The 20,001-nt window shown below is 35.3% G+C and overlaps 1 protein-coding gene across 12 annotated transcripts in view; it reads right to left on the bottom strand.

The window, feature by feature from the left end:
• ptk2ab (protein tyrosine kinase 2ab) overlaps window positions 1-20,001 on the bottom strand; it is a 64,273-nt gene that overhangs the window by 14,439 nt on the left and 29,833 nt on the right. For 4 of the 12 annotated variants that reach the window (XM_084088783.1, XM_084088779.1, XM_084088781.1 and 1 more), the window contains 16 exons: window positions 18,443-18,583; window positions 18,057-18,134; window positions 17,873-17,971; window positions 17,672-17,789; window positions 16,476-16,515; window positions 16,116-16,174; window positions 15,454-15,471; window positions 14,066-14,122; window positions 13,094-13,114; window positions 12,467-12,564; window positions 11,372-11,456; window positions 10,016-10,116; window positions 8,938-9,053; window positions 8,625-8,725; window positions 5,364-5,453; window positions 4,807-5,011 (listed from right to left, as the gene is read on the bottom strand). In XM_084088783.1, coding sequence (XP_083944909.1) covers window positions 4,807-5,011; window positions 5,364-5,453; window positions 8,625-8,725; window positions 8,938-9,053; window positions 10,016-10,116; window positions 11,372-11,456; window positions 12,467-12,564; window positions 13,094-13,114; window positions 14,066-14,122; window positions 15,454-15,471; window positions 16,116-16,174; window positions 16,476-16,515; window positions 17,672-17,789; window positions 17,873-17,971; window positions 18,057-18,134; window positions 18,443-18,583 — 1,427 coding nt within the window. Of the gene's footprint in view, window positions 1-1,001; window positions 1,109-4,806; window positions 5,012-5,363; window positions 5,454-8,624; window positions 8,726-8,937; window positions 9,054-10,015; window positions 10,117-11,371; window positions 11,457-12,466; window positions 12,565-13,093; window positions 13,115-14,065; window positions 14,392-15,453; window positions 15,472-16,115; window positions 16,175-16,475; window positions 16,516-17,671; window positions 17,790-17,872; window positions 17,972-18,056; window positions 18,135-18,442; window positions 18,584-20,001 lie in introns of those variants that run through there. The other 8 variants (XM_084088785.1, XM_084088780.1, XM_084088784.1 and 5 more) reach the window with 5 other exon arrangements.

Here is a 20,001-nt window from a genome sequence, read left to right as displayed (position 1 = left end):
CTCTTTAGTACAAATGTGAATGCAAGGTAATTTCCCCTCAGACTTTAACTCCTATAAATAAGTTCAAGAGGAAGACATTTCCAATCTTATGCAATTGATTGAAAGGTGGAGTCACTATCACAGACGAGTCAGTGTAAAATCCCAACCCACACACGGTCGACTACCAGGGAAAATGAAAACGCAGATTCATAACAGACCTGAAAGACTATTTCACAATCGAATACGTCACGACAAGCTCCAAGTAAAGTCAGGCATTTCATGACGTTAACACATAATCCTTCCTGTTTCTCATTCTAGACTGCTGTGGGAATAAAAAGAGACACTAATACAATGACATAAGCAGTCTTTATGCATTATATACTGCCTTAGTGCATATGTACTAATGTTCAAAGGTTTGGGGGCAGCATGATTTTATCTGTTAAAGACATAAATAATTTTATTCAGCAAGGATACATTAAATAAATTTTTGTTTTTAAAAAGTGACACTAAAAACATTTACCCAGCATCCACAAAAAATGTTAAGAAGCTGTTTTCAACTGACAAGAGGAAATGTTTCTTCAGCACCAAACTTCAAATTAGAATGATTTCTGAAAGATCATGTGACACTGAGTAATGGCTGGTGAAAAAAAAAAAAAAAAAAAAAAAAAAAAATCAGCTTTGCCATCACAGGAATAAATGATTTAAAACAAAATATTCAAACAGAAAAGTTATTTTAAATTGAAATGGTGCTAGACAATAGTAGATAGACAATATTACTGTTTTGACTATGTTTTTAATTTAATGAATGCAGCCTTGGTTAGCATAAGAGGCTTCTTTGAAAATTTTACCAACCCCAAACCACAAACGGTCGTGCAGTTTCAGGGTGGGGTCTGCTAACGCTCCAGTACATGCACAGAAATGGCTTTAGTGATCAAATAAAAACCTTACAAGAATGGAAATGTTATTAATGACCTTAAAACTCACCACACAGTCTTTATAGTATCGATGTGTGAAGCTCGTACCTGTCAAAAAGTGAAGTCTTGCACTCAGAGGTGGCTACAGAAACGGAAGAGGTGCGAAAGAATGGAGCATGTAAGTCTTAGTGGGGAGAGAATGCAAGCGGACTGAGAGAGGGTCTATTTCTGGAAACTCTATTATCTCAGAGAGACCATGAGTGGATGGAGAGAGAGAGAGAGAGAGAGAGAGAGAGAGAGAGAGAGAGAGAGAGAGAGAGAGAGAGAGAGAGAGAGAGATGCAGGATAAACAGAAGGGACACCTGTTGTGACCAATCCAGACCTGCTGAGCTTCCCCACACTCAGGCCATCATACACAGCCATAAGTGTTGCAGGGGTCTCAGGCTCTCAAAGACAAAACCTGTAGCTGAATCTAATAAAAACAGATTCAAATGTGCCATGATAAGTTTGGGCTTGATAGCTATTGAGGATTAAAAGGGTTTCAGAACAGTTGTTAAAAAAAAAAAAGAGAGAGAGAAATAGCACAAAAAAAAAGTTTCTTAACAAAACCTTTTAAAAAGTTTAAATCAAAAATGTTCTAAAATAAAAAAAAATTTTTAAAAGCAACTTAATAAAAAACATTAAAAGCAAAATCTGGCCTCATAAATCTTAATTCTTAATAAACAAATTCATTCTTACAACAAAATAAACACCAAAAACTATGAAAAAAACAAACAAACTTAAAACCAAAAACTATGAAAAAAAAAACCTCTTGATGATAAAAAACATTCCCTAACTAAAATATATATTTTTTTTTGGTTAATTCATGATCATGATTAAAAATAATTTATAATTGTTAAAAAAAGGTTACACCTAATTTTATGTAGGGCTTAACAGCTCTTATGGATTAAAAATGTTCCTCAACAAAATAGGTAAAAGACAAGAGGAAAAAAGAAACATTAAATCATTTTTTTTAAAACAAAACTAAATTTGTCATGACAAATTTGTGCTTAACAGCTCTTAATGTATAAATGCATCCTTAAGGAAAAAAGGGAGAACATATCTGCTGTCTCTCAAAGGCCGCATACAGAATCTATGGAATGACCATCGATTCCCAGACTTACCCAAACCATATCAATCAATCATCCTGTGAATAACAGACTGTCTGCTACACCAAACCCTCATTTCTCAAGTCTAATGCTGAACTTTCCAGGGCTGTTATGTTCCTCAGAGGGCCACTCTTTTAAAAGAAAGTGACAACATTCACACCTGGCAAATTCAGTTCATGTTACACTGTTCAGAATCAAGTACCAAACATACACGCAAACTACAGTACTGTATTGAGTGCGAAGACAAACATAATGATTCATTCCTCAGTTTGTTTAGACTAGACTTTCTGCAATCGCTGACAAAGACTTCTGAGGAACAGCCAATTGTTTGAGCATCCTGTGTGTCAAACCCATGTGACTATTAAATTTCATCATCGTCACTTCATTTCAGTATGCACTGATGAAATAACATTAAGAGATAATTTTGGGTAAGTTACACAAACTTTATTTGTGTTCTATTAAAACTGCTGTTTAGCAATCATAAACGTGACGTTTTAAAAAAAAACACCATTAACGCCGACCTTGAGATTACACTCTAAAGACCATAAATCCACCAATAGATCTCAAGTATACAGTGGCTAATTTCCTTATCAAACACAACATATTGACTAAACCTGCTCTGATAACTTCAGCACCAGTTATGGCTGCAATTTGGTTTTATAAATGGCATTAACAGTGCAAATATTTACAGGGTCTCCTAGAAACAGACGTGCTACAATTTAATGTACAACTAAATTAATGATGGTTCAGAGAGGGAACTGTTTTTTCCGATACGCGTTTTAAAAATTTCACTCCATCCAAGATACCTAACAAGGAATACATTTGTAAACTCAAGATGCAACATGACACATCTGTATCAATTTGGATATCTGGGGCATGTGTGTATAACTTGAGATTTTGGAAATATCTCAAGCTGTCAAATCTGTTTTATATCAAATAGAAAACTTGGATGTTTTTGCTTAAGGCAGACAAGATTCCTCAGATTATTTAGGAATCAAGTGTTTGATGGCCTGTCAGAATACAGGTCGTTTTTCCACTCTATTAGCGTTTACAGGAATTGACTGCATGTGTGGACAAGAACAGACATTTGGGAACTCAATACTATTGTATCATGAAAGATTCAGGGAGTGCGTGTACATGCCTGAAAGAGTCAGGGAGAGATAAACACTCAAGGATGTGTGAGAAAGAAAGAGAGAAAAAAAGAAAGAAAGAAAGAAAGAGAGGATGATTTCTTTCATAGTTGCTATCATAACTATGAAATCAGGTCCAGACAGGAAGTGTCATAGACTTGAAGAGGTTGAGTCAAGACTTAACTAGATTAAACTTCCTCTAAAGAATGCAATTCTCAATGCTTACACTTACATAGCAAGACATATTAATGTTTTTGAAAGAGGTCTCTTTTGTTCATCAAGGCTGCATTTATTTGATTAAAAATACCGTAAAAACAGTAATATTGTGAAATATTATTACAATGCAAAATAACAGTTTTTTTTATTTCGATAAAATTTAAAATATAATTTATTCCTGTGATTGCAAAGCAGAATTTAACAGCATCATTACTCCATTTTTCAGTGTCACATGATCCTTTAGAAATTATTCTAATATGCTGATTTGCTTCTCAATGAAAATTTCTTATTATTATCACTGTTAAAACAGTTGTGCTGCTAAATATTTCTGTGAAAGCGTGATTCTTTTTTCAGGACCGTTTTGGTAAATCGAAAGTTCAACAGCATTTATTTGAAACAGAATAAATGTCTTTACTTGTTGAATAAAAGTATTAATTTCTTTAAAAAATTGTTTTACAAAACCCAAACCTTTGAATAGTACTCCATATGTGCATGGGAAGATGTTTTTGTTTTAATTTTATAAAACATCCAACTACAAGACAACTAGTGTTGACTTCACAAAAAAGCTCTTGTATCATATCAGAAAACATAAAAATATGGTGCACATATGGACATGAACAATTATATGAAACATTAACAACCACTGTAAATGTAGTATTATCTTTATAATATAGAGCAAGCTGAGCACTGGAGTCATACAGCTCTAAACCACACTAGTAAATGTCACTTGGACATGAATAGCCTGCATGAGCACCACAGCTAAATGTGTTGAAGCAAACCACAGCTCTGATATAAAATGCATTACAGGTCTAACCTCAGGCCTTTTCATTCAACTCAATCAAGCATGGATGAATGTTATGCTGAATCTCTACCTGCTGCGCCCAGCCATATTTAAACAATCACACCAGTCACACAGTTGTTCATACTAGAGCATTACAGCGCCATCTACTGCTATCAGGAAGACTCATTTACTGTGGTTATGAGACTCTGTGGTTATGCAAGGCTATGCCAGCAAAAATCTGATTTTTTGCATATCCAGTTACTATCCAGATGGGGGTTTTAACAGTCTGGATTGCAAAAAAACCCACGAAATCAGATTTTGTCACATCGGATTCAAACCAAATTTGAAGGTGATTTGAAATCCAATCGGATTTTTACAGATGTGTCTCAGTCTGAACACTTTGGCTGTTCAAATTTAGATTTCAAATTCTTTTGTATCATTCTTAAGACGACACACAACAATAGTGTGGACAGACTACCTTAAAAGATCTGATTTGAGAAAAAAAAATCTGATTTGCCTGCAGTCTGAACATTGCCTAAGAAGGAAGCTTAATTGTTGACCATGACCTTTAATATTCAAATGCAGCTAAAAGGGAACAGAGCAGAATTTATGCAAAACTCAAAGTTATGTGGACTGACCTTAGTTGGCCTTTGAGCTCAGTGAATCGTGGTCGTTTGCTGGGATCGTACGCCCAGCACTTGGTCATCAGGCTGTAGAGGGTCGGCGGGCAGTTAGGAGGCATAGCCAGACGCTCGCCGTTCTCAATCCGACCAATCACGTCGTTATTCTTCACGCCTTGAAACGGCTTCACTCCGTACATCAGTATCTCCCACATACACACCCCTAAAACACAAACATAAAGTGAATCTAGATACACATGAAGACAATCGCAATATTCCACTTTAGATGAAACCCAACTTTAGCACTAATTAAAGACTGCAATAAAACAAGTGGCATCACTCCCCAATCTACACTATTAATTAAACTTTCGCTACACACACAGGATGGAAAAATTCAAGCTCTTTATACACACACACATACATTTTCTAAACAATTTAGATGTCCCAAATGCATTGAACGCATAATGCTAATGGAAACTGTTTTTGTGGGCCGTTTCAATGTCTGAACATGCACATGATTTTGAGTTTCTGATTTTGACTAGAGGAATTGAAAGCAGTAAAGCACACACACTTACCAAACATCCACACGTCGCTGGCTGAGGTAAAACGTCTGAAGTTTATTGACTCTGGCGCCATCCATTTAATAGGTAGTTTTCCTTTAGAGGCTGCAAAGAGAGAGAGAGAGAGACAATGTTTTAGAGTCTGTTCGAAAAGTCCACTAGTGAGAATGCTTCCATTTTGGCATTATTTTCATATGCAACATATATAATTCAATGCAACAATTTTCACTACAAATTATATTATCAGCATAGCAATTTGAGTGAAAACAGTGCAGAATTTAAAATATTGATTTATGTATATATTCTTCTTTTTTTAACATGAAATGATTAGTTGCTTTTAAAACATAAAACCTGTCTATTTTGAGGTTTAATTAAAAAAAGGCTTTTGAACCCCAATGTGAACTACCGTTCAAAAGTTTGGGGTTGGTAAGATTTTTTTTTTAATGATTTTGAAAGAAGTCTGTAATGCTCACTGAGGCTGCATGTATTTGATAAAAAAAAAGTTTAAAAAAACAGTAATATTATGAAATTTTACAACAATTTTTACATTTTAATTCATTTTCAAATGTAATTTATTCCTGTGATGGCAAAGCTGAATTTTCAGCAGCCATTACTCCAAGCTTCAGTGTCACATGATCCTTGCTGAATTTTGGTACTGATTTGGTGCTCAATAAACATTTCTTATAAAAGAGTCAGCAACAGAGGCTTGGCATTCACTGCTAACCACTCTTCGTGGGCTTCAGATATAATTTGTAACTGAGATTTGGAGATCTGGATCCAGGGGGTGGGTGGGTTATACCTGGGGTTTCATTTTTATTTTTATTATAATTTTTCTTCATTTTGTTTTTTCCTCTTTTTTTTATTTTTTTTATTTTTATATGTTAACCATATGCTTCATTATATATGCTTATGTATAGGTATGTATGTGAATATATATGTGTATGTGTGTGTGTATATATATATACAGTGAGGAAAATAAGTATTTGAACACCCTGCTATTTTGCAAGTTCTCCCACTTAGAAATCATGGAGGGGTCTGAAATTGTCATCGTAGGTGCATGTCCACTGTGAGAGACATAATCTAAAAAAAAAAATCCAGAAATCACAATGTATGATTTTTTAACTATTTATTTGTATGATACAGCTGCAAATAAGTATTTGAACACCTGAGAAAATCAATGTTAATATTTGGTACAGTAGCCTTTGTTTGCAATTACAGAGGTCAAACGTTTCCTGTAGTTTTTCACCAGGTTTGCACACACTGCAGGAGGGATTTTGGCCCACTCCTCCACACAGATCTTCTCTAGATCAGTCAGGTTCCTGGGCTGTCGCTGAGAAACACGGAGTTTGAGCTCCCTCCAAAGATTCTCTATTGGGTTTAGGTCTGGAGACTGGCTAGGCCACGCCAGAACCTTGATATGCTTCTTACAGAGCCACTCCTTGGTTATCCTGGCTGTGTGCTTCGGGTCATTGTCATGTTGGAAGACCCAGCCTCGACCCATCTTCAATGCTCTAACTGAGGGAAGGAGGATGTTCCCCAAAATCTCGCAATACATGGCCCCGGTCATCCTCTCCTTAATACAGTGCAGTCGCCCTGTCCCATGTGCAGAAAAACACCCCCAAAGCATGATGCTACCACCCCCATGCTTCACAGTAGGGATGGTGTTCTTGGGATGGTACTCATCATTCTTCTTCCTCCAAACACGTTTAGTGGAATTATGACCAAAAAGTTCTATTTTGGTCTCATCTGACCACATGACTTTCTCCCATGACTCCTCTGGATCATCCAAATGGTCACTGGCAAACTTAAGACGGGCCTTGACATGTGCTGGTTTAAGCAGGGGAACCTTCCGTGCCATGCATGATTTCAAACCATGACGTCTTAGTGTATTACCAACAGTAACCTTGGAAACGGTGGTCCCAGCTCTTTTCAGGTCATTGACCAGCTCCTCCCGTGTAGTTCTGGGCTGATTTCTCACCTTTCTTAGGATCATTGAGACCCCACGAGGTGAGATCTTGCATGGAGCCCCAGTCCGAGGGAGATTGACAGTCATGTTTAGCTTCTTCCATTTTCTAATGACTGCTCCAACAGTGGACCTTTTTTCACCAAGCTGCTTGGCAATTTCCCCGTAGCCCTTTCCAGCCTTGTGGAGGTGTACAATTTTGTCTCTAGTGTCTTTGGACAGCTCTTTGGTCTTGGCCATGTTAGTAGTTGGATTCTTACTGATTGTATGGGGTGGACAGGTGTCTTTATGCAGCTAACGACCTCAAACAGGTGCATCTAATTTAGGATAATAAATGGAGTGGAGGTGGACATTTTAAAGGCAGACTAACAGGTCTTTGATGGTCAGAATTCTAGCTGATAGACAGGTGTTCAAATACTTATATGCAGCTGTATCATACAAATAAATAGTTAAAAAATCATATATTGTGATTTCTGGATATTTTTTTTTAGATTATGTCTCTCACAGTGGACATGCACCTACGATGACAATTTCAGGCCCCTCCATGATTTCCAAGTGGGAGAACTTGCAAAATAGCAGGGTGTTCAAATACTTATTTTCCTCACTGTATATATATATATATATATATATATATGTATATTTATACTCTATTTTTATGGCTTGTATATACCTGTATGTATTGTCTTTCTAAAAGAAAAAAATAAATAAAAATTTGATCACAAAAAAAGAAATATTTCTTATTATTATCAATGTTGAAAACAAGTTGAGTTACTTTATATTTCTGTAGAAAACGTGAATTTTCTTTTTCAAGATTTTGTGATGACTAGAAAGTCAAAAGAACAGCATTGATTTGAAATAGAAATCTTTTGTATCATTATAAATGTTTTTACTAGTCAAGTTTTCATCCAATGATTTTTTTTTTTCTATAAATTTGGAATAGGCAGTTGTTTCTCATATTTTAAAATAATCAGAAAAAAATAATACAACTGCACCCGTTTCTGAATATTGCTTGATGATCAAGCATTGATCTAAATAGTCTATATACAGTCTATATATACATTCTATATACAAACAGTCTATATACATTCCCAGAACGAGTATGATACTGATGACATTTTTGGTATTTGCCGATACAGATATATGTGAGATTTTTTTTCTTTTCTTTCATTTTCACACTTAATTATGGCTGTTAAAGGGTATTGTATTAGCTTATGTTACATTCACCGTTTTGCTCTCTGTTTGTTCTGTTGCCACCGTTTCTTTTTGTGGACACACAAAAAAAAAAAGTATACATGTCGACAGTGCCTTCATACCTTTATAATAAGAGCTGTCCTCCATGTATCTAGACAACCCGAAGTCTCCCAGCTTCACACAGTCCACTGAAGACACAAGAACGTTACGTGCTGCAATGTCCCTAAAAAAAAAAACATCAGGAAAGAAAATGTTCAGTAGACACCTTTAAGTAGACACCTTATATCCAGACTATCAGTACAATATCAGTCAAATAAATAATGCATGCAGAAGTACAGCTAGATGAGGCTCCTGATCCTTCCTGCAAAAACATTCAACAGAAAAGTGAAGTGATGACTACGACACCAGCAGTGTTTGCAAGATGTGGACACTTACCTGTGCACAAAGCGTTTGCTCTCTAGGTACGCAAGGGCTGTGCTGAGCTGGTAAGAAAACAGGATAAGCGATGCTAAATCCAGATTGTACTTCCTAATCTGAAGAAAGGAACGCAACTGAAAAATAAAAGAGGGAGAAAAAATGCATAAATATATGAAATAATATTACGCAAGCTTTATGTAAATGCACAGCAAATTTAACTACATGAATTAACAATTAACATATACAGCACTGTCAGAGTTAAAACCAACGATGAACATTAGATGGAGCTGTTGTACAGGAAACCACAGCCTATATCCATGAGTTTCTATTGCATTACTATGTTTTTTTAAGTTATTTACAATGATTTGTAAGAACATTTACATTTTTGTAAAGTTTTGTCAACTATCTTAAAGGGATAGTTCATATATTTAGTTCATATATTTTCTTTTGTGTTCCACAGAAGAACAAAAGTCACACAGGTTTGGAACGCCTTGAGTAAATAATGACAGAATTTCCATTTTGGGTGAACTATCCCTTTAAGAAAAAAAGATAAGAACATTCCTATTCGGGAATCAAAATAAAAGCAGTCATTTTTAAAGTCAGAATTACTCTAAAGAATGTTCTCTCAATCTGGCTCCAGATGTGAACAGCATGTGTCTTAGCTGTCCGCTTTTTATCTGATCACCCAAGACAGATGTTAACACCGGGTGTAAATAGGGCTTTATGTTAATGCAGAACCCCTTTAGAGAGTTTTTAGCTGTTTAGCAGGTAACAGTTTCCCATCAGAAAGCCCATTTACCCTCATTCACAGCGTCTCAGTTGGATTGAATCATCTGAGAAGTGTTGTGACAAACAGCCTACGCTAGCAATCATCTCTGCTCCGCCTTTATGGCCAGTTTATGAGACAAGCAGTCATGATAGATTCCTCCAGCTTTAACCCGGCTGCCATCTTTGCGAATCATGTGAGCATAATGCGTTTAATATCAGGACATGTTCCCTTGGACATTTATGATGTGTTCAAACCCCTTCCCCAAACCCAATGCAAACTGCTACACCTAACCCAGATTGCCTGCCATAAGTAAAAAAAAAGCCCCACCTCTCCCAGTGTGCACAGCTCCATGATGATCCACACTGGGTTTTCTGTAATGACACCAATCAGCTTAACAATATGCGGGTGATCGAACTGTCGCATGGTCACTGCAGGAACACAGAGAGACAAAATTAGCCCAACATCACTGCTATGACATTTCAGCAAGGCGTACTGCAGCATATACAGTATAACTGCATTTGTTATGAAAAACATACACTACCATTCAAAAGTGACAGTAAAGACATTTATAATGTTACAAAAGATTTCTATTTCAAATGAATGCTGTTCTTTTGCTGTTCGGTTTTCAACATGTTTTTTAAGCACTAAATCAGCATATTAGAGTGATTTCTGAAGGGTCATGTGACACTGAAAACTGGAGTAATGAAGCTAAAAATTCAGCTTTGTCATTGCAGGAATAAATTACATTTTAACATTACAAAACAGTAAACAGTTCTTTTAAATTATAATATTTATATATTATTTATTGTAATAATATTTAAAAATATTACCGTTTTTACGGTATTTTTGATCAGATAAATGCAGCCTTGGTCTTCATGACCCCAAAATTTAAACAGTAGTGTACATATTTGTTGTTGCATTCATAATGAAAGAACAACATATTACTCGCATAGTATGTAAATAATTGTATTCTATTTTAAGTGCATTTCTTTTGTATATCATCTCCTAAAAAATGTAGTATTGTGTTAGGTCACAACACATTGCTTAAAGTAAAATCTGGGTCCTGAGGCAAAACCAGATGAGAACTACTCATTTATACATAGTGAAACATTGTGATATGAAGCCCCATTTGCTTCCATAGTGTGGAGGAAAAAAAGCTATGGAAGTCAATGGGGCACATCAACTGTTTGGTTACCGACATTCTTCAAAATATCTTCTTTTGTGTTCAGCAGAAGAAAGAAATTCATACAGGTTTGGAACAACTTGAGTGTGACTACATGATGACAGATTTTTTTGGGGTGAACTATCCCTTTAATAAGTGTGGTATGACATTACTAGCTGATATTCAGAATAGTGGGATATGCATCATGTGTATCTAAATCAGACCAAACTAAATTATTATACAGTTAAATCTAATTATCTGTGAAGGATCTATAAAAGCTGTGGTAAAAACATCATGTCCTATTTATTAGTGCCTGACCTTTCCTTCACTCTCACTCATACCAGCACCTGTTCAAGTGTACAAAAGCCAACAGCTGTGCTCTTACAAACTCCACATTCTGAAAATGTTTGGAGTTTCCGCACCAACTAACCAAAACACATTCCTCTTAATTTAAGTGATGGAAAGTTGACGGACACAGCCATGTAAATGACGCAGATATTCAGTGCAGATTTTACACTCACAGGCCTCCTGGAGGAACTTCTCTCGAACGCTGTCCGAGGTGCAGTTCTTACACGTCTTTATTGCCACAGAAAGTGCTGGGTTCTCCTGACGGCAAAAAAGAAACAAAAAACAAGCATTTAATAACTGTTTTAGTCCAGCTTCCCGTTTCATATGGCATAATTATTTCCTATCACAGTGTGAAAATTATACTTTAATAAAGACTGAACCTTTAATATCTAATAATCTAATATACACAACCACTCACAAGTTTAGGGTCAGCAAGACTTTTTCAGTAAAACTAACCCTTATGAACTGAGCGGTTTAATCAAATTTTCTGAAGAGACATAATCGCTTTATATGATGAACAGGCTTTTTTTCACATATAAACATTCATCGACTCACACATCAGTTGTGGTAAATGGAAGCTCAAGCATGTTCGCTTGACGTGTGAGAACCAATTGAAGTTTGTTCTCGCGCATTAAGCAAGTACAGATGAGATTTCCATATCTTATATACAGTATGTGAATAAAATCGGTTAAATAAAATTAATCGGTTCATCATTTAAAGCATTTGTGTCTCTTCTGAAAATTTGGACTAAACCTCTCAATTCATATGGATTAGTTTTACGATCTCTTAATGAAATTTTTGAAGCGTCAAAGTGGTAGTTGCATAGATTGTCCATAGAGGGACAGAAATCTCTCAGATTTCATTAAAAAGAGCTTCATTTGTGTTCTGAAGATGAACAAAACTCATACGGGTTTGGAACGACATGAGTAAATGATGACAGAATTTTTATTTTTGGGTGAACCCTTTAATACTTTTATTCAGTAAGGATGAATTAAATTCATCAAAAGTGACAGTAAAGATATTGTAACAATTTTTTTTTAATTTCAAACAAATGCTGTTCTTTCTAGCAACAAATGCTGTTGCTGAACTTTCTGTTCATCTATTTATTAAAGCACCACCTTTTTCAACAGTTTGTTTGATGAGCATCAAATCAGCACTTTAGAATAATTTTTCAGGAAAAATAATGTGGAAAATTATTTCAAATTCTAATAATATTTCACATAATTACCATTTAAATAATTTAATAAAATGTAACAAGTAATTTATACCGGACACAGGTAGATTCCTTGATGGACGTCTCCAAACTGGCCCTCTCCTATACAGCGTCCAAGCTCAATTCTGTCTCTTTGGATCTCATAGTCTCTGGCTGAAAGACAAAATGGACCTACAGTGAACGAACACTTAAAAATATAATTTCATTTATGATTATCACAGGCCACTTTGCACCATGTACTCAGAAAAATAACCAAGAAACCATGCAATTCTTTACTCCATCTGAATCTGTTCATATATGCTTTCCAATATAGAATCTATCCCATACATGCCATTAAAACACAATTATAAACCAAAAATGCAAACAAGACTCAATAAAGAAAATATACCAAGGTTACTGAAGTTACTGAACAAGCCATTTATACGTAAAAGTGTCAAAGCCAGTTTGGAGCACCTTTAGTGGAACTTGAATGTGTCAGTCAAAACGCAGCATATATGTGGGTAAATCCAAAAAAACATTGATTTCTGTTTAAAACATCAGTAAATAAGGATATAAAGATTCAACCAAAAGAAACACAGACAGGCAAAGCAAAAGCACACAAACACACAGGCCCCACCGTCACACATGAAGTCTCAAGCATTTGAAGGGAAGGGAATGAAAACAGCAGGAGAAACAGCTTTACCTTCATCTAGTCCATAATATTCTGTTGTGCCAATAACGAGAGAAAACAAAGTGGCAAATATAACACTGGATAACATTAAGATCACCATTAACTAATAATTATTTCCTTTTATAAAGAACATTTTAATGAATGTTTACAAACGCTAAGTTTTGTTATCACGGCCCGGTGATTTTAACACTTTTATGTAAATTTCACAGTTGTGGGCAGCTTATTTATATATAAATATATAAAACATTTACTCATCAATATTATTCTAAAAAAAAAAAGGTAATTTTGGGGTTACAAACATACAAGATTCTTAAATTAAAAAACATTATATATGATATAGCTAAAAGTTTGTTCTATTTATAAAACAGGCTTTCAACATCATATCCATTTCAATGCTTCCCTTGTGTCCTGTAAGCACATGGAACAGCGACCATGTGACCAGGATTGGTCAATACATGGATTTAGTTCTGTTGTTATTATACAACTTCCTATATTCAAGCCCACACTGAGCAAATGATGATTGACTGAGATGCAAGCGCACAGAAAGGGAGAGACAAAACTGAACGCCACGTTACAGAGTTCAGTTTCAGACCTAAAAGAACAGCTAAGCAGAAAGCGACACCGACTCAAGCATCTATAAACGTCTCAAGAGCGTCTGTGTCTGTGATGCCAAACAGCATGCTCAAAAATCAGGTAGATAATAGGAAAGTAGGTTAGGAAAATTTGCAGAATGATATATTTGCTTTTACGATATAGAACAGCTGAACTAACTTATGACACCAATAGTTTACCAGATTCCAGATTCATTTAAGTAAAATTTTAAATATTCACAATATGCAACCTCGGATTTCCTCAAGTTAATATTTGTGGACAAAACACACAAAAAGGATCTAATTTTAGCTGATTGATTCAGTTTTAAAGTGCATTTTTAAGCTAGAGCACCATAATACTGGTCTGAGATCAGTGTAAACCTGTGATACTCACTGGAGGGCATGGTGTATGTGTCCTCTTCGTCTATGATCTCAGCGTAGTCATCTGTTTCTGAAAAGGGAAAACAGTATTTTAAGTCCTAATGAGCCAAGACCAGCTAAAAACAGCCCTTCCAAAACCAGAAGCCCCCTCGGAAACACGTCTTCTCATCTCTGGCACAACTCGCACACTCCACCGTCTCTTCCCCATTAACGCCGCAGTGCTAAGTTTAAAAGTGTTCGGAGGTCTATGTATTCTGCAGGAGTTTGAGTTGGCTTCGATCACATCCTCGCAACTGTGATATCTGAGCGTGTGTTTAAAGAGCGAGTACATCTGGCAGTGAGGGGGGAATTTATTTCTAAAGCATTTGTGTCATTGGGAAAAACAGATGAAGTCATGGGTAATCTGACAGCTATTGTGTCTGGTTTTAAGGAAAAAGTTATGTCACATATTCTCTACTCAGCAATGCAGCGAAAGTCAACAGATTTTGACAGCTTGTATTGACTGTCAGTGAAGTCCCGCGAGTGGAGAGCTGTGAGCAAACACTTTCCCCTTACTGTTAGAGAAAAGGATGTGTGTTTTCAGTAGATAAAGTCTCTAACATGGCTGAACTGAATAGTTTTACGAGATCAAAACAACATAAAATTCCACTGTAAGCACAGATACACCTAGGTATTTTCTTTTTCTGGAGTTCACAGGACTATCACATGAAGCTGAATGCAGTCAAACTGTGCTATCAAACAGGAAAACACTTCTGAGCAAAAACTTCAGCTCACTTTGATATATACTTAATATTCTCTGACAAATATATCGCTGTGTTGAGCTAATAAGTTCAAATACAAATGGTTGGGAGTTCAGCTGAGGCAATATGGCTGGTCAATATAACCAAAAAAAAAAAATTAAATATATATTTTTTAAAATGTATTAAAATTACTGATATTGTTCAGCTGTTTGATGATATTAATATATCTTTTGCTCTAAAAAAGAAAACATATTTTTCACCAAACAGGCATTGTTGAAAAGTTAAAAATGTAGTTTAAAATACATAGTAATAAATAGCAATTCTTACCTAAATATATTTTTATTACAACATTTTGTTATAAGAAAAATGCCATGTAGAGACTTTTTTTTTAACATTTAAAAGTGATGGCGCAAATTAATCATTTCATTTTTTTTTTAATAGCAACTGAAGTTTAAATTGATAATATATCTTAAAGTTATATTCTCAAATATTCTATATTCTAAAACTAGTGTACTGACAGTCTATGGGAAACTTAAATGCGCATTAGAATCGACATATTCACATTTTTTTGGTCAGCAAAATCACTCTGATCAAGATGACTCATAATAATATACTGTGAATAGTCCGCTCAATTCAGCATCAAGACAAAATTGGACTTTACCATCCCCACCAATATCATCTGTGGATCCAATCAGCATGCAAAAGATTTAAGAAGAGAGACAGAGAGAAAGAGAAAGCATTAGATTAATGTCTTTATCATAACAGATAGAAGGAGAGGCAACAGCACAAAAGAGTATTTCATGGCTGTTACACAATGCAATAAAACAAAGCCCCAAACCATTATTAGCAAGAGGAAGTTCTTGAAAAAAGCTTTAGATTATATTAAATACACATCCACTATCATGGTGAGGGACTTCCTAATGATCTCTATTGTTCTTCCACTGAGATAATGACATTTTCTTTCCCCGTAAAACTCACATTAAGACATTATTTAGTGTTTATTAAGCCATTTTCCTTGTGAGGAACATTGACCACTGTAATTTAGGTGACTTCGGGTCCCCATCCTTGTGGGGACATTCTACACACAAAAGTAAGTTGGAGAAGGTTTAGAAAGTAACTGAAGGGTTTGGAGGAGTTTTAGATACAGAGCAACAGACTCGACCACATTCATTTCAACTCGAACAACTTAGAATTAATGAGATCTCAACAGGCTTTCCAGAAAACATCAGAGGTTCAAAGAACATGGCTGGAATTAGTTATGGATTAAACTCATTATCAATGAAAATGCGAGGTCACAGTGCAGTCCTCTTGGATAAGTCTTACCTGAAATGGAGATTGTTTTGGCCTTGACTCCTTGCAACCGTTTCTCATGGTTTGCTGATCTGTGTGACAGAGGTTGAAGAAGATGAATCATGTACATTCTCAATCAAACTTAAATCACAGAATGACCTTTTCTAAACTGAAGCCACTGTGCCGGTCTGTTCCATTAGCATGTGCAGGGAGGATGACATAACAGATGGGCACTACCACAGTCACATTAATGGGAGCTGGGCTGCGCGTCACATTAGTTGAGGGTACACTGAGAGATTCCACATGTCTGAGCCAAAGAGGCCAAAGGAGCAAGAACAGAGTGTGTAAGAGGAGCTGAGTCTATCTAATGAAAAACTGTGGGTTTAAACTTACTTTGGAGCCTTTGGGATAGATGGAAGAGCTCTCTCTCCTTCTGTTGACAAACATTGACAAATAAAATTTAAATGTGAAAACTAAAACAGAAATAATAAACAAAACAAAAAAACTGAGTATTAATATAATTTTCATTTTCAGAGTTTATTTGATGATTTGAGGTGACATGAGCAACAGTGACCACTGGCAATGTGCAATAGCTGTGTTTTATGCAAATGAGGAGTGACAATGGAAGTGAATCCAGTGAAGTTCATGTGATAATTAAAGAGTGAACATGCTAGTAACAGATGCGCATCTATTAGTAAGGTCAGTTAATTTGTCAAGATATTGTTTTAGCTTTATTTTTAGCAGACCTCCAACTAGGAAAATATGTTGTTTTGCATATATACAGTTCAAATGTTTGGGGTCGAGATTTCTTGAGATTTCTTTATGTGTTTTTGAAAGAAGTCTCTCACACGTGCTGCATTTTTTTTTATTAAAATACAGTAAATACAGTAAAATTGTGTTAATATTATTACAATTTAAAATAGCTAAAATGTAATACATTTTCAGCATCATTACGCCAGTCTTCAGTGTCACATGATCCTTCAGAAATCATTCAGATATGCTGATTTGGTGCTCAAGAAACATTTCTTATTATCACCAATGTTAAAAACATTGTGCTGCTTGAATTTTTTTGTGAAAACGTGATAAAAAAAAAATCAGGACTGTTTTGATGAATAGAAATAAAAACAGCATTTATTTTAAATATAAATCATTTGTACATTATACTTTTTTTAATTACTTTTGATCAATATAATGTGTTCATGCTGACAAAAGGATTCATTTCGGTAACACTTTACAATAAGGTTTCATTTGTTAACATGAACTAACAATGAACAATACAGCATTTATTAATCTTAGTGAATATTAATCTCAACATTCACTAATACATTTAAGATGGGAAAGTTGTATCTGCTAACATTAGTTTAATGCACTGCGAACTAGCATGAACATGAAAAATTGTATTAACTAACATAAAGGATAATACATTCTGTAAGAATGTATTGTTCATCATTAGTTAATGCACTAAAGTTAACAAATTAAACCTTACTTTAATTTCTTTTTTTTTTAAATCACAAACTTTTGAACAGTAGAGTATCTTATTTTGTCTGAGATCTGTATTTGTGTCTATATGAATGTGTTTGTGTTCACACCTTTCTGTACACGGACAATAAACGATGAGGAACTTCCGTTAACAAGTCTACAGTAGCCGTCAATGAGATCGGCCATGTTCTCCGCAGTGTTCAGTGTTGTAGTTGTCACCGTCAGAGGCTGAGAAATGCACAAGAACACTGTACCATTATATCCATGTACAAAAACCACATATAATACACTGAAAAATGTGTGGGTGTTACCTCAGGTGCTCTAGCCACATCTAACTGCAGCATTCCCTTCCTCTCTCGCTCCTCAAACTGAATACTCTTCACTTGCGTGAAGTTGGCGAGGTGTGTTGGCTACACAAAGAGATACAGACTTAATAAACACTGTACAGATGTCTATCAGTTCATTCCCCCATCCACAGGACTGCACAGTACTTACGTTTGAGCCTTTGTCAGTCAAGTAACTGATGCCTTCCTCTGGTCCGATGGCCAACTCCACTGATATCACCCAGCTCGACTAGCACACACAACAGCAGACACATTCAACTCAAACACTTCATGAAACACAAACAAACTAATAAATACAATGCAACATTATTTTCCCATCACATTGACAATGATTAAAGGTTGTATCCATTTAAATAAAAAAATAAAAAAATAAAAAATTATGACCATTTGGAGATGATATTCATCTTTTAGCCAACAGAGGGCACTACAGACCATTACATCATCATCAATAAAGAAATAATAAATCAAGAGAGTTATTAGACAACTTGTGGCTTTATTTTAATGAATTGAATTAATTAACATCTAAACTCAACTCACCCCGAGAGCACATTTAAAACACTCCTTATCAAATCTGTATATAGGGGACAGGATCTCAAAGAATTTGAGGATACACTGCTCATCGTTCAGATTGGCGAATTGTTTGAACGTCTGTTGGATCAGTTTCCGCAGGGATTTAGCCTGAAAAGACAAAAGACAATTACTTGTAATCAAATTAAGCTATTATTTACAATCCCTTAAAGGTTTTTATTTTTTTAAAGTTTTTTTTCTATCCGAGTTTAATATGCATTAACAACTCTAAGCAACTCGTGACTTAGAAAGATTGTAACTGTGAAACACTGTTTCCTCTGGCTCAACCAATGGTGTACATTTGGGGCGGGACTAATTGTTTGGTGCAAAAATTACACACTTCACCTTTAGGTGTTAGACAACAAGAACCTTATTTCAACAAACTGGGACATTTGAATCTTTTAAAAGGAAAAGGCGTTCATAACTGAATTTTCTAAATGAATATTTGTTCAGAGAGAATGTCAATCATTTTGATGGCACAATGCAAGACTAAGACCATAGCCAAGGAAATCGCTAAAATAAAACCGTAGAATAATGACAACTATCTCAATAGGGGGTCTTATAATCTAAATTTAAACAGTTTCCTAATAGCTTTCAAATGAATCTTTAATGGTGTAAACAAGCTGTGTGTCAAATTATGCAAACACTATCAAAAAGTATTAATTATTTAGACATTATAAATAGCTAATTAGAATCAGGGTCCTCTCCATAAGGGATGCAGAATGTTTGAAAAATCTAAAGATCCTCAAAACTGGTCGGTAATTCTCTCTTCCCTCTTGACATGGGATTGGGTTTCCATGGCAACCAATGAAAAGGCGCGATTTTGGGCTGCTTTGGGGTAGAATGTAAACTATGAAAAGGAAGAGCAGAGGAGAGCGAAAGCCACAAAATATGCAGAAAATCCCCTTTAACAAAGAAAAGGGAAATCCCTTAGGGGACACAAACGCCATTGCCATTCTCAACCTCAATTTTTTAAATGCATTTAAACGCACACAGAATTGCAATTTAGTCTACAATTTTGCAATTGCAAGATGCAATTTTATCTCAATGATTCAATGAGCAGTAATTAAAAATAAGAAGCACAGAAGATTCTAACTGCAAAAATGTAAATGTGAACTGCATAATTTTTGGATGTTAAAATATTTTTTGTCTTTCAATTTTTTTACATATATAAAAATAAAAGAAAACATGTACATATATTTACTTTTATTAATTGAAAAAAATTAATAAATGGAAAAAAATTGTAATTTCATTTCAGTAATTCTTTTAAAAATGTAAACGCGTGGCAATGCATTTTTATAGAATTTTTCAAAGAATAATGCCGTACAAGCAGCTAAAATAACAGTAGACATCATGCCACAGCATACTGAAGACTGAAAAGGACTAGGTAGGTCAGGTGGAAAAGGAAACTGGCTCTGTGGCAAACTGCATTTCATTAGAACGGTTCCCTTCAGTGGCTTCTTCAGAGAGAGAGAGAGAGAACAGAACTGGGCCAAATCATCTCAGGGGTGTGAGACCGCAGAAGAAGC

Source organism: Abramis brama (genome assembly GCF_963993115.1).
Source record: "Abramis brama genome assembly, chromosome: 17".
In the NCBI taxonomy this organism is placed as follows: Eukaryota; Metazoa; Chordata; class Actinopteri; order Cypriniformes; family Leuciscidae; genus Abramis; species Abramis brama.
Note: the sequence above shows the minus strand (reverse complement) of the source record. Positions and strands in the feature narration are given on the sequence as shown.